Source organism: Pyricularia pennisetigena, chromosome 5 (assembly GCF_004337985.1).
Source record: "Pyricularia pennisetigena strain Br36 chromosome 5, whole genome shotgun sequence".
NCBI classification, from domain to species: Eukaryota; Fungi; Ascomycota; class Sordariomycetes; order Magnaporthales; family Pyriculariaceae; genus Pyricularia; species Pyricularia pennisetigena.
In genome coordinates, this window is record NC_043743.1 from 1,906,433 (window position 1) to 1,920,756 (window position 14,324).

At 55.5% G+C, this 14,324-nt stretch overlaps 5 protein-coding genes across 5 annotated transcripts; 4 read left to right on the forward strand and 1 right to left on the reverse strand.

The window, feature by feature from the left end:
• Positions 1-290: 290 nt before the first annotated feature.
• PpBr36_08523 (uncharacterized protein) lies at positions 291-975 on the forward strand (the record flags this gene model as incomplete). The annotated part of the gene is made up of 2 exons (XM_029895653.1): positions 291-367; positions 777-975. The coding sequence occupies 2 exons, from the start codon at positions 291-293 to the stop codon at positions 973-975; spliced, it is 276 nt and encodes a 91-aa protein (XP_029747374.1).
• Positions 976-1,675: 700 nt separating this feature from the next.
• Positions 1,676-4,740, forward strand: PpBr36_08524 (uncharacterized protein; the record flags this gene model as incomplete). Its single annotated transcript, XM_029895654.1, has 2 exons — positions 1,676-2,840; positions 2,906-4,740. 2 exons carry the CDS (start codon positions 1,676-1,678, stop codon positions 4,738-4,740), a joined length of 3,000 nt encoding a protein of 999 aa, XP_029747376.1.
• A 2,470-nt stretch (positions 4,741-7,210) lies between these two features.
• PpBr36_08525 (uncharacterized protein) lies at positions 7,211-9,758 on the forward strand (the record flags this gene model as incomplete). The annotated part of the gene is made up of 3 exons (XM_029895655.1): positions 7,211-7,924; positions 8,009-8,542; positions 8,640-9,758. The coding sequence occupies exons 1-3, from the start codon at positions 7,259-7,261 to the stop codon at positions 9,756-9,758; spliced, it is 2,319 nt and encodes a 772-aa protein (XP_029747375.1). The 5' UTR covers positions 7,211-7,258.
• A 62-nt stretch (positions 9,759-9,820) lies between these two features.
• On the reverse strand, positions 9,821-10,719 carry PpBr36_08526 (uncharacterized protein; the record flags this gene model as incomplete). Its single annotated transcript, XM_029895656.1, has 3 exons — positions 9,821-9,827; positions 9,871-10,619; positions 10,696-10,719. The coding sequence occupies 3 exons, from the start codon at positions 10,717-10,719 to the stop codon at positions 9,821-9,823; spliced, it is 780 nt and encodes a 259-aa protein (XP_029747378.1).
• A 746-nt stretch (positions 10,720-11,465) lies between these two features.
• On the forward strand, positions 11,466-14,097 carry PpBr36_08527 (uncharacterized protein; the record flags this gene model as incomplete). Its single annotated transcript, XM_029895657.1, has 3 exons — positions 11,466-11,630; positions 11,716-12,760; positions 12,905-14,097. 3 exons carry the CDS (start codon positions 11,466-11,468, stop codon positions 14,095-14,097), a joined length of 2,403 nt encoding a protein of 800 aa, XP_029747377.1.
• Between the last annotated feature and the right edge of the window lie 227 nt (positions 14,098-14,324).

Sequence of the window (14,324 nt, forward strand, 5' to 3'; positions counted from 1 at the left end):
AGCGCCGACGTTGTGCTGCCATGCCACTATTGGCTCCTTTGCAGTGGGGATAAACATGGGCTTCTACGGTCATCACCCCTCTTGATCCCCTGCAGACAAGAAGCTTTGTGGGGACAATGGGATCCCCTCTTTAGCTGTCAACCAGTCGGACCGCCAGTCAGCCCTCCAAAGTGAGATAGCTTGCTGCAGGTCGTTTACAGTAGTCGCCCGCACCCTTGTAATTCCAGGAATATTGCCTGAAAGAGGATTCAATTAAAGACCTCAAATGCATATCCATAAAAACTAAATGGATGAAGGGTTTCCGGGGCCCAGTATGCGACCAGCCTCCTATGAGGAGCCAGCCCGAGTTAGCAATATCTGGTCTAATGTATGTTGCACACGATGATCAGTACCGAACATGTGGCCCTTGCAGGCATAAGGAAGTGCTTCCTCCAATTTCCCTTGCATGGATCGAGTGCCGGCAGGAAGCTCATGATGTCGGAGACAAGACGACCTATAATCAAAGAAATAGACTAATGCAGGTCTCTATTGTCGGAACAGTAAGCACTATACTACTGACAGATGCCTGGCAAGCCTGGATAGGTTATGCGATGTGCCGGGTTCTGCAGAAGTCAGCTTTTGCATCACAATCACATTAGATAGTGGTGATCACAAAAGCATTCATTGTAAGCTTCGTGAGTGGCTTGATGCAAGTTAGTCCATGACTCGCAAAGACTGGTTAGCGGATAAGTCGAAAGTCGTTATCCCGACGACTGGAAAAGTTTCGACCTGTACAGCTCTATTTCATGGCATCTCCAACAGCTGATGGTTGAATTGCCGCCGCACAGCGGAGTTTGCGGCCAGATCAAGTCAGATCTGGAAAGGCACGTCCCCCGGCATGGCCCGCTCGACCAGCAACTATTTATTGTACGGCTGTACCACATTGGTGCATGCTACATCCGCCATGGCAGTCGACACGGGGTGGGTGGATACTAGGAAGAAAGCAAAGAAATTTTACCGAGTAGTGGAAAAGTCGGTCTCTCGGAGAACTTGCTATTCACCTGATGTTTAAAGTCGTGCCAAATGATAGGTTGAACAAAAGTTTGATGTGTCGGTGTACCGAACGGCATCTGTGGTGGCTCCCCCAGGGCTTGCATCCTACCGTCACATGGAGACTGTGACGACACGTGCGATTGGTAGCAAGAATAGGAACTCAAGAGACGTTTTTTACACTCTCCTGCGAATAACATTCTCGCATGCATGGTGGTATCTCTACCGGAAAATCCTGTTTATCAGGAACCACCAGCATGGATGCGTTGCAGAACATTGGAATTTGGAAAAGCTAAAAAGAAGCTGGTGTTGTGCAGGACTGTTTTTGTAGCCCCACAATAGTGCGAGATGAGATTGTTACCGTAGTAGAGGCGATATCACGAGTGATGTCAGGTGACTTCGCGCACCCATACATTGTTCCATTTCCGGAATTGTAGGTCGTGACTGGTCGCCAAACGCGACCCCGCTCCCCAGGATTCAGACAGTTACAATCCGACACCCAGGCTTGCTGATTCCTTGCTCGGCTGGCCAAAATTCTTCAATCTGCATTACGGTTTGTTCTTTGCTCTTATAGTTACACAAATTGCTGCGCGGGGACCCAACAGTTGCGCCGTAGTTGCGGCTTCAGCCGCCGGACCTCAACGCCATGGCAGACGCGTCATCAACCAAGCAGTCCATTGTCCAGACACTCAACGATGCGCAACGCCGTGCCGTGAGCTCCGGTGCGACTACGGTTGCAATTCTTGCAGGCCCAGGGAGCGGCAAGACGCATACCTTGGCGTCACGAGTCGTATGGCAGGTCGATGTAGTTGGCTATCGACCAGAGGATGTTGTTGTGGCTACCTTCACCGTCAAGGCGGCACGCGAGATGGGGGAGCGCATATGTAAGGTCTTGGGCCCAGAGAGAGGGCGAAAGGTTGTGCTTGGGACCTTCCACAGCATAGCGAGGCGCTACCTCGCGGCGTACGGCAAAAAAATCGGCCTGGATCAGAAGTTTGGCATTGCAGACGACTCTGATTCGCGAGCCATCATCACCCGTATCTGCAAAAGACACCACCTTGGCATAGACCCCGCGATGGCCAGAGGGTGGATCAGCAAGAAAAAGAGCAGGGCAGACGATCGTGTTGTGTTGTCGCAGCAAGAGAAAGCAGCCAAGCACGGGAAACAACAACCGATTCATTCACGAGAGTTGGAAACTTGCTACGAAGAATATCAAGCACAGCTTACACGATCAAACTTACTAGACTACGATGATCTGCTAGTCAAGGGTGTCGAACTCTTGCGCGCGGCACCAGGGTGTGTCTCAAACGTGCAGGCTGTCTTGATAGACGAATATCAAGACACGAACGGAGTCCAGTATGACTTCATGAAGCTGCTAGCACAGCGTCATGGCCGTATAACAGTCGTCGGAGACCCGGATCAGAGTATCTACGGGTGGCGCTCGGCCGACACTAGAAATCTTAGCCGTATGTTTACCGACTTTCCGACGACAGACAAGGTTGCATTGGAAGAAAATTATAGATCTTCAGAAAGTATTCTCGCAACTTCTCTCAAGATTATTCAACAAGAAGAGAAGCGGTTCGACAAGGTGCTAAAGGCTGTGCATACACGAGGAACAAGACCGGTCCTGCGGAAGCTGAGAAATTCGGCACAGGAGGCTGAATGGATCGTCGCCGAGCTTCGCAGGACTATCCTTCTCTCCGGAAACATGATGACACACGATGACGTCGCCATACTTCTCCGGTCAGCAGCACTCTCCAGGCACATAGAGGGCGCTTTGGGCAAGGCGGGAATTCCTTACCGAATGGTTGGTATGTTGTGATGCGAATATCCATACGGATGGATAAATTGGCAAAAGCTGACAACGATGTTTTAGGCGGTTTCAAATTCTATGAACGCGCAGAGATCAAACTCATCCTTGACTACCTGCGCGTTATCTGTCAACCGGACAACAATGATGCGCTGGCCAGAATCATCAATGTTCCAAAACGAGGAGCTGGTGACGCAACCATCAAAGCTCTTCTTGAGGAAGCCGAAAAGTCCCAACAGAGTCTATGGTCTTTGCTTCGAAAGCATTGTATTGGAGGCAAGCAAGCAAAGACACCACTCAGGAAGCAAGTGGAGCAAAAGATTTCGGGCGGTCTCATCAGGCTGATACTGGATATCCGCAAGAAGATGGACGAATCCACACCTGAGACTCCATATAGTATGCTTGATATCATCAGCCAGGTGCTCTCTCGGCTGGATTTTGAGCAGCATCTAAAAGACACATACAACGATGAGTGGGAAGGCAGGTGGGCGAATGTGCAGGAGTTTATCAACCTCGCCACCGACTTCATGACGGGAAATGAAGCTGAAGAAAAGCTTCCGGAGATTGACGGGCTGCAGCAGACCCCCGAGCGTGACACACTGGCCAGATTCCTTGCCAACGTGTCACTTGCTACAGATGTGCAAACCAACGACCCTGGCCAAAACCGACCGACGGTTACGGTATCGACGATTCATGCCGCCAAAGGTCTGGAATGGCCTGTTGTGTTCATACCGGCGGCGTACAATGGCAGTATACCGCACATAAGATCCGAAGATGGTGACGAGGAACGCCGGTTGTTGTACGTGGCGATGACACGGGCAAAGGCGCTTCTGTACCTCAGCTACCCGGTTGTTGGTGGCTATGGTAACGGCGAGAAGGTCACTCTATCATCTTTCCTCTCGGGCGTGGAGAGTTGTTTTGCAGCACAAGGGCCAACTTTCAACTCGACCGTCCTGGAGGAACTGGCTCGCATTCTAAGGAGGAAAGCCCCATCGCAAAAGGACGTGTTTGGCCGGCTGAAGCCATTCGAAGTGTCGATGGAGGACGATATTTTCCCTCCTGATCCTGAGCAGGATTTGGGTAGGTCTGAGAACAAGATTGGTCTTAGCCGGTCAAGTTCAGGATCGGGAGCATCCCAGTGGCAACCGCCGACGAAAAGGCAAAGAATCCATTCCGCCAGCGGAGGGCTGGAGCAACAAGACCAGTCATGGCATCAAGAATATTCGACAACAATGCAACAGGCATCCGGGTTCACCGTGTCATCGCTTCCTGGGTTTGTCACTGCCGGGGTCCATCACTCTGCATTCCCGGTCCTTGATCCACAGTATAGCAGAGACTCAAAAACAGGCCAGCCAAATCGTGGTGCTGGTCAGAGGAGCCTGCTAGGTTTCGTGACCAATCCCGGGCAACCAAGGACTGGAGCCGGATCACAGAAGCAGATATCACAAGCACCTCAAAAAAACAGCAGTGGTATTCATCATCCAAGACCTCCACAATCAGAATGTCAGCAGGGTTGGAGTAACAACCAGATGGCAGGCAAACCGGCGATAGCGCCAGAATTGGCAAACCATCGCCTGGGGGGCGCCCGCCCAACCACATTGGCCCGCCCGGGACCTCAAGCGAAGCGGGAGCAGGGAGGCATCTCGACCAGAAATCAATATGCACACCTTTCCAGCTCTCCAACAAAGGCCCAGCCACAAGAGGAAGCCAATGACCCCACATCATCGCCTCCTGCACCGACGCGACCTGTTTCCACCTTTCACACCACGACCTGTACCATGCCACAAGGCCAAGGAGGCTTCAAGAGGCCAGCGGCGTTGACCAGAGAGGGTATAGCTCCCATGGATAGGTTGCGGAAGCCATTTAAGCCGCTTACCATCAACCGTTCAATGGGGAGCTAGGTTCCACCCTAGCCAATAATGCACAACACAATGATTGCTTTGTACAATTATCCTACAGATTCTGTTTTTTGGACCTATGGCAACTGCCGTCGATGTAAATTGTAGCTGCATGGGTGCTTGCTACAGTAATATTAGCTTCCCCGGCTGAATTCATGCGCACCTGCATATTGATCTTGAGATACTCTGTAGTTATCTCTGGATGAGATTACAACTCCGGTAAATCGGTCTTGCACTGAGATAAGCTAGCTGCCTGGAGGCCGTGTAGCCAAACCAGACTTGCGATAGAGGCACCACCCTGGTATTCCCGGCATAATTGATGACAATTACTTGGCAGGCCACTCTGCTTACGGATATACACCGATTGAAACTTCCCTGCAAGACAAGATTGATCACGCAGAGCTTCTCGAAATTCGAGGTAGTATGTAGTGGTCATTCGGAGTGGTATCAAGGCCCGCCAGACCCACCAAATCGCTTGTCGTCGATTGTGAACTTGATCTCCGCAGTAATCACTGCGGCATCAGAGTTTGATAGTTGATAATTACGTGCCTACGGTATGACTGAGCCTGACAAGTCCGGTGATACGTTGGGTTGCATTCTAGATTGAGATGCGTTGGAGCAGACTATGTAGATACTGTCACTACATGTCTTGATACATGCCTTATCTTGATACGTGATACCTCTCTCTATCTTTCTCTTGCTTATACATTTACAGAGAATTCGACTCGGCTGCCTTGCCGCTTACTGCGTATTCGCAGTGGGGAAAATGATCGAATGTGCCTCCACTGTGTTGAGTTTGTTGACTCAGGTAGAGAGCTTGACCATGGTTTGTGCGGTGCGGGGGAAAGATTTGATGGGTTCAGGGTCTGAATGGGGTATCAAAGACGGGGTTTATTTGATTAGTCGCTTCAGTCGGAGACTACGATGTACGTGCTCTTTCTACCAAAAAATCAAGTTATGACTGGCGACCGGTTAAACAAAAGAAAAAAAAAAAAAAAGCTTGCGCTTATACAATGCAGCTCTGACCTAGACTAGTCGCTAATCACAATCACCTACTCTGCTTGCTTTACCCTCGGACCACTTGAATCGCGAACCCACTCAAACCCGATGATCCCCTCTCCTGGCCTAAGCGACGACGTCCATAGATGGTAATTTCACTATCTTTCTGCTCCGAATGGATCTAACTAGCGATTTGGGAAAAGCTTGGCTCCTGCTGTCAACGACTCGAGGGGCGAGGCCCCAGCGCGGCCCATGCTGGCGGGCAGCGCGTTTTCCCTCACTAGGGGTTCAATGTCCGGCGCTAGATCTATTTTTGCTGGGGAGGGTCCTATGTCCGTCTGGTTACGGAGTACGATAGCCGACAAACTCGAACGCGCGTTCAAATACGACGTGAAAGGTGCCAGAGACAGCCGACTGGCTGGGTAGATGCTTGGTACATGTTTATCGATCGTTTTTCCGACTCCAAAAAAAAAAAAAAAAAAAAAAAAAAAAGCGTAGAGGTGATGTAAAGAGTCACCCACAAACTTAGGTACGCAGTACGCCATACGTCTTTTGTGTGGACTCAAATGCAAGTTATTGGGTGATTTGCTGCAGTAGAGCCGTGTGACGGCGCCGTCCTTTGCAGCGGGCGCTAGGCTGCACCAGGTGGCTGCTGAAACTAAAGAATTGGATCCTACTCCGTATCTGGCGTTGGGGCTTCGGCAGCCGCACTCCCCGCAGTTCGGACCTACCTTAGCAAGTGGTTTAGGTGGTGCCTAGCCGACAAAAAAGAACAAACACCAGGGCGACAGATCTGAGGTCAACGAACCCTGACGAATCATCAGTTCAAATCCACCTCCCATCGATAGTTCTAATCTAGACTCGACTTTCCACATTCGACATACAGGGCCCCATGTGACGGAGATTGGAGCTATCATGCGCGAGCCTCGAACAGCGGCTGATCGCTGTTGATGATGTCGACCTTCCAAATTGCGGTCCATCCCGTCCAATGACGACCTCTGTTTGGGACAAGGGCATGAGCCAACCATGTCCCAAAGCGATGTTACGCCCCGGAGGGGGTGCCAAAACCACCTTCCAATATCATAAAGCTCGTCCGCCTGGCCGCGGCCCCATGCGTCCATCTGAGCGCGTCAAGGGCCCAGCCACCGACGAGGTAGTATAATAAGTATATTGCTTCTTTGCCGACAATAACAAAAAATTGGGCCGGCGCATACCAAGAGATATGTCTGCAGCCAAACGCGGGGGTGGGAACGAATGTAACGCAAAAGGACATTGGGTGCCCTGACATTGATTCCCTTTCTTTGTGTTTCCTTAAGAAGGCATGTCTGCCGTCGATGATCATCTTTGGACGAGCTTGCCCTAGGAGCTTGCGTCAGCGTCCTGGTCGTGCGTCGCCTATACCCGACCTTTTCGCGTCCAACGCATCGGAAATCCTCCCTCATCGTCCTGATTTGGTTCACGGACGACACGAGAGTTGACCTGTCGAGACTACATTGGGTATAAGAGAAAATTAATTTACACAATGGACTCGCATCTGGAGAAGGGCGTCGCGCCGCCCAGAGGCCGGAGGCTCCGGTTCGTGCTGCTTGCAGCCGCTTCCTTCTTGCTCCTCTCGTTTGTCGCCATCCTTTCTCTGGGTGATTTAGAGCTGGCTGCGTTTGGCTTTCAGCAGGCCGACGGCAAACCGGAGGCGGTCGAGGAGGAGAAGGCGGACCGGCCCCTGTTCACCGCCAAGACGCGCAACGTCCCTACCGGCGACAAGTACCTGATCGGCGTCGGCAAGGCTGACATTACGGGTCCGGTTGTGGAGATCAACTTTGCTGGATATGCCGACAGCGCGCAGGTCGGCACGGGGCTGCGGCAACGCATCTACGCCAGGTCCTTCATCGTTGCCGACGTCGCCAACCCCAACGACCGCTTCGTATACATTGTGATTGACACCTCTGCAGGCGACACCGCCGTACGATATGGTGTCCTCGACGGCCTCAAAGCTTTGGGCTCGGAGTATGACGTCTACACCTCTTCCAACGTGGCACTGACTGGCACGCACAGCCACAGTGGACCGGGCGCCTGGTTCAACTACCTCTTGCCGCAGATCACCAGTCTCGGATTTAGCAAGGAGAGCTACCAGGCCATTGTGGACGGCACAGTGCTTTCGATCAAGAGGGCGCACGAGTCGCTGACTCCGGTAAGCTATAGAATAGGATGGGGGGTTAGCAGTATAACATGTAGCAAAGGGCTAACTCGTGTGACGATTGTTCAACGACACCAGGGCTACTTGGATGTCGGAACGACCAAGATCCAGGATGGCAACGCGCAACGCAGTCTGTGGGCCTACCTGGCCAACCCAGAGGCAGAGAGGCAACAGTACGGCGACGAGACCACCGACAAAACCTTGACCCTGCTTCGGTTCCAGAGAGAGTCGGACCTCAAGAACATTGGCGTGCTCACCTGGTATCCGGTGCACGGCACCGCCATGCTGCAGAATAACACGCACGTCTCGGGCGACAACAAGGGAGTGTCTGCCGTCATGTTCGAGAAGGCCATGCGCGACCAGAGCACTGCCGCTCCGGGCTTCGTCGCCGGCTTCAGCCAGTCCAACGTCGGCGACACCACGCCCAACACGCTGGGCGCCTGGTGCGACGACGGGTCGGGCGACCAGTGCAAGTTGGAAGACAGCACCTGCGCGGATGGAAAGTCACAATCCTGCCGTGGTCGTGGCCCCCTGTTTGACAAGCTCGACTTGGGAGTGTCGAGCTGTTATGAGATTGGAAGGCGCCAGTATGCCGGTGCCAGGTCTCTTTATGTAAGTTGAAGCNNTTTTTTTTTCTCTTTTTCTTCTCTTTCTCGAGAAGCTTTTTGAGAGGTCGCCATGTGCGCAGACGGTGCTGACACGGAAACAGGACAATCTCGACTCCACCTCGACCGCTATCGTCGGCAAGAGCGTCAAATCCTTCCACTTCTTCAACGACATGTCCTTCTTCAAGTTCACCAAGTCGGATGGTACCGAAGGCCTGGCCTGCCCGGCGTCCCTCGGCTACTCGTTTGCAGCAGGTACCACGGATGGACCTGGTGCGTTCGACTTCACCCAAGGTGACTCGGGAGAGCCGAGTGCCAACCCCATCTGGCGGGTCGTGTCTGGGCTGCTCAGGACTCCGACCAAGGAGCAGGTCGCCTGCCAACAACCCAAGCCTGTCCTTCTCGACGTGGGTGAGATGACGGTCCCGTACGCGTGGACCCCCAACATTGTGGATATCCAGATGCTGCGAGTCGGTCAGTTTGTCATCATCGTCTCGCCCGGTGAAGCCACGACGATGGCTGGTCGGCGCTGGCGTGACGCCGTTAAAAAGGCAGCGACGGAGAAGGGGCTGACACCGGCCGAGCCGATCGTTGTGCTGGGTGGCCCGGCCAACACGTATGCGCACTACATCACAACCACGGAGGAGTACGGCAGGCAACGGTACGAGGGAGCCAGCACCCTGTATGGTCCGCACACGCTCGAGGCCTTTGTCAACCTGACGGTCAGCAACATGGGCTACCTGGCTCCTGGGTCGACCGGCAAGCCAGCCCCGGGCCCGGCGGCTCCCGACCACCGTCAGAACTCGCTCAGCTTCATCACGGGCGTTGTCCAGGACGCGCCGCCGCTGGGCAGGTCGTATGGGCAGTGCCTCACGCAGCCGACGGGATCCTTCAGCCGGGGCAGCGTGGTCAAGGCCACCTTCCAAGGCGCAAACCCGCGCAACAACCTGCGCCTCGAGGGTACGTTTGTCGCCGTCGAGAAGCTGGCGAGCGACGGCAGCACGTGGACCACGGTCCGTGACGACTCTGACTGGTCGCTCGTCTACACGTGGAGGAGGACCAACTGGCTGCTGGGGTACTCGGAGGTGGACGTCGCCTGGGAGACGGAGGCGGACGCCGAGCCGGGCACGTACAGGTTCCGGTACAACGGCGACTCCAAGGCCTTGATTGGTGGGATCATTAGGGAATTTACTGGGACGAGCGATAGCTTCCAGATTGGTTGAGATTGCAGAGGGCNGAAGCCCATCCGTCTCTTTCTCAGATGCCAAAAGTTGCGGGTGTGACGTCAGGAACTGTTGCGAGGCGAGGTAGTCGCCCTGCTTGATCTTGGCAAACTCCCTCGCCGCGGGGGACGCCTCCATCTCGTCGTCGTCTTCCTCCAGAGATCCGCCGCCCGGGGCCGTGTTTTCCTTGCCGGCGTTCAACTTGTTGAAGTTTGGATTCAGCAGCTCCGGCTGGCTGCTCGAAGAGGCCTTGGAGGTATCGGCGGCCTTGGCCTTGTTGACGTGCGACGTGTCGAACCCCGTGTGGATGCTCTCGCTGGTGATCTTGCTCTTCTCCTCCTTCTCGAGCTCCGCCAGCTTCTTCTCCAGGTCCCTCTGCAGATCCTGCACCTTTTTGAGGTGCTCCTCGATCTCGGCCGTCATGGCGCCGTACCTCTCCTCCTGCGTGACCTTCTTCTCCTCCATGGCCTTGTTGACCTGGTCCAGCAGCGTCGCCATCATCTTTGTGTACGTCGGCAGCTCCTCCTCGCTGCCGTGGACGCCCTCTGGCCGCTTCGGGGGACGGTCGTCCTCGGCCCTAGTGCCCTGCGCCGACTCCATGACGGCCTGGAACGCCACCTCGGCGGGGTTCTTGGCGCCGCTGGCCGCGTCGGCCGCGTGCGCCCGGAGCGACGCCAGCAGGGCGCTGATGCGCTTCAGGAGGCCGTCGTTGACGATGCGTTCGTACTTGAGCGTCTCTATCTGCTGCTTGCGTTGCGCCCGCTCCATGTGGATCTGGTTCTGCTTGGCACGGATGAAAGACCGCTTGTCGACGTTGGGGTGCACCTCGATGTCCGAGTCGTCGCTGAGCTCCAGTGCGTCCTGTGTTTTTTTTTGTCCATTGTGTCAGTGTATGCTGAGGGGGAACAGGCTTCCTGTTCATCCGGTTGCAACTCACCCATTTACTGTAATCGAGCGGCATTTTGGCTATGGTGGTCTGAGGATTATCGAAAAGATGCGGGAAAAGGGCGTCAACCGTCCAAAGACTGCCAGCAAAGCGTCACAATTTTGCGAGGGGATAGATGTATATACGGTTGCCGATGATGATCAAGTCCCTCCTCTGTCTTTGGTAATTCTCAATGAGCTATCGTGTTCCACTCGAATGGAAGGCTGATGAAATATTAGATACCGTTGGTAGGAGGGGTGTGTAAGTGGAATGTTCTAGTCCAGCCTCATCTTCCAATTGGGAAGCTCCAAGCAGAGCAGCGTGCGGGGTCATTCTGAGGTCCAGAGGTGGGGCCTCCTGACCACGTAAATTCGCGATTGCATCATGAGGTGGCTTTTCACCTAGCAGACTTGGGGGTTTGGAACTGGGCGCCTGCCCTGAGCGTGTAGCCAACAGTATCTCAAATCGCTATTCACAGATACAAGAGAGAGAGAGAGAGAGAGAGAGAGAGAGAGAGAGAGAGAGAGAGAGAGAGAGAGAGAGAGAGAGAGAGAGAGAGTGTGTGTGTGTGTGTGTGTGTGTGAGTGAGAAAATGCAGGATGTTTTACTGACTGAGTATACCTAGTATATGTCTACAATTTACATGTAGTAAAGAGAATAAAAGGAGAAAAAAAAATCTACAGTTCCCGACCAAAACGAGCCCACCTTTTATTGCAGAAATAAAAGAAAGAAAAAAAAAAAAAACAGTCCCACCCCAAGAATTACATCACACAGCCTCCAGCATGAAGTTCCGCGATGGCATGTGGCAGTCGGCCAACGACATGGCGCTAGAGTATGCCGAAGAGGTGCACCAGATCAAGCAGACAGAAAAGGGGCTGCGGCTCCTGTGCCCGACGCGCAAGATCATGGGCAGAGGGGACACGCTGAACCGCTCCGTGCTGACGATTGTGAGTCTTGGATCATGCGCAGGGACAGCGCCTTGGATGCAGCAGGAATCTAACCATCACGCCAACCCTCCGAACCTCCACACAGGACATAGAAGCCGAGTTCGACGGCGTCGTGTCGGTGGAGACGACGCACTGGTCGGGCTCGGCGCGGCGCGGCCCAGACTTTGAACTGTACCCGGACGGCAGGCCCGATGCGGTCGCGGCCGAGGTGAGCCGGAGCGAGGCGGGCACGACGCTGAGGTCGGGCTCGCTGTCGGTGACGGTATGCTCGGAGCCGCACGCGTTCTCGGTGCGATTCCACGACAGCGGCGACGCGACGGCGCTGCTGACGTCGCTCCTGGACCGCAGCGTGGGCATCGCGTACAACCCGGCGGCGGCGCCGGCGACCAGGCTGGAGAACATGAGGGGGTTCCGGCACCACGTGTTCACGCAGACGACGCTGTCGGTGGGCGAGTCGGTGCACGGGCTCGGGGAGCGGTTCGGGGCGTTCAACAAGGTCGGGCAGCAGGTGGTGATGTGGAACGCGGACGGCGGGACGAGCAGCGAGCTCGCGTACAAGAACGTGCCGTTCTGGATCAGCTCGCGCGGCTACGGGGTGTTTGTCGACTCGCCGGACCGCGTCGAGTTCGAGGTCGGCAGCGAGCGGTGCTGCAGGGTGCAGACGAGCGTCGAGGCGCAGCGGCTGCGGTGGTTCGTCATCCGCGGCCCTTCGCCCCGGGACGTGCTGCGGAGGTACGCCGTGCTGACGGGCAAGGGCGCCGCCGTGCCGGCCTGGAGCTACGGCCTCTGGCTGAGCACCAGCTTCACGACCGACTACGACGAGGACACGGTGCGGGGCTTCCTGGAGGGCATGAGGCGGCGCCGGATCGCCGTCGACGTCTTCCACTACGACTGCTTCTGGATGAAGGAGTTCACCTGGACCGACTTTGTCTTTGACGCCGAAAAGTTCCCGGACCCAAAGGCCATGATCGCGAGGTTCAAGGAGGCCGGGCTGCTTAAGAAGGTCTGCTGCTGGATTAACCCGTATATTGCAGAGCACGGGGCCATCTTCCAGGAGGCGGCAGAGAAGGGGTACCTGCTCAAGAGGAAGAATGGGATGGATGTTTGGCAGTGGGATTTGTGGCAGGCGGGTAGGTTTTTTAGCCTTTTCTTTTTTTTTTTTTTTTTTCTTGTCTCTTTTCGAAAGCTTGCATTGTCAATGTCACTGCAGCAACAGCAACAGCAACAGCAACAGCAACAAAAAAAAACTAACACTGCTACCCCCTCAAAATCAGGCATGGGCCTCGTCGACTTTACAAACCCCGAAGCGTGCAAGTGGTACGCCGACTGCCTGGACAAGCTGCTCGACACGGGCGTGGACGCCATCAAGACGGACTTTGGCGAGCGCATCCCCTGGCAGGACGTGCAGTGGCACGACAGGTCGGTGGACGCGCGGCGCATGCACAACTACTACGCCTTCCTGTACAACCGGTGCGTGTACGAGGCGGTGGAGCGGCGGCACGGGCGGGGCCAGGCGGTGCTGTTCGCGCGGTCCGCCACGGCCGGCACGCAGCGGTTCCCGCTGGTCTGGGGCGGCGACTGTGAGAGCACGCCCGAGGGCATGGCCGAGTCGGTGCGCGGCGGGCTCTCGCTCGGGCTGGCCGCCTACCCGTTCTGGTCCGTCGACATTGGCGGCTTCGAGGGCCGCCCGCGCCCCTGGATCTACAAGCGCTGGGTGGCCTTTGGGCTCCTGTGCAGCCACAGCCGCCTGCACGGGTCCGGGTCGTACCGCGTGCCGTGGCTTATAGAGGACGACGAGGGCGACGACCACGTCCACGACGACGACGCCGCCGCCGCCGACCAGGGCTGCTCCGCCACCCTCAGAGCCTTCACCGCGCTCAAGAACCGCCTGATGCCCTACATCCTCGCCCAGGCCGCCCGGGCCGTCGCCGGAGGCCTGCCGCTGTCGCTGCGTGCCGCCCTGCTCGAGTTTCCCGAGGACCCGACCTCGTGGTACCTGGACCGCCAGTTCCTGCTCGGGGAGTCGCTGATGGTGGCGCCCGTGTTCGACGAGTCGGGCGTCGTGCACTTCTACCTGCCCCGGGGCACGTGGACGTGCTTCTTCACCGGCAGGAAGAGGCAGGGGCCCGCCTGGTTCAGGGAGAAGCACCGCTTCGCCACCCTGCCGCTGTACGTCCGTCCCGGCACCGTGCTGGTCCTGCGCCAGGACGTCGGCTTCGACGAGAGCGTCAGGGATGGCGCCGTCTACGACTTTGCCGACCGCGTCGAGGTGCGGCTGTACGAGGTGCGGGAGGGGGACGGCGCCGATGTCGTGGGCGCAGATGGCCAAGTCGTCGGGAGGCTCGAGGTGGGAGGAGACGGTAAATCGTTGAGCGGGCTGCATCTGTTCCGGGGGAACACGCTTGTTCGGGAACCTGGGTTTGGTGACAAGAGTATCGAGGACTCGGGGATCGAAATGCTTGACTGATTGATTAGCCCATGAAAAGAACGACGGACGGATTTGAGTATTGGAAAACCCCTGATTTAAACAACCCGAAATTTCCATTATTATTGCGTTTTTTTTTTCTTCTTTTTGCTAATATTGTGCTCAAGGAAAAGCCGCCAGAGAAAAAAAATCCTTTTCCAAATATGAATATAAATATAAATATAAATAGAAATAGGCCCCCTTGGTAACGCCCTAAAGCTCGTATGCAA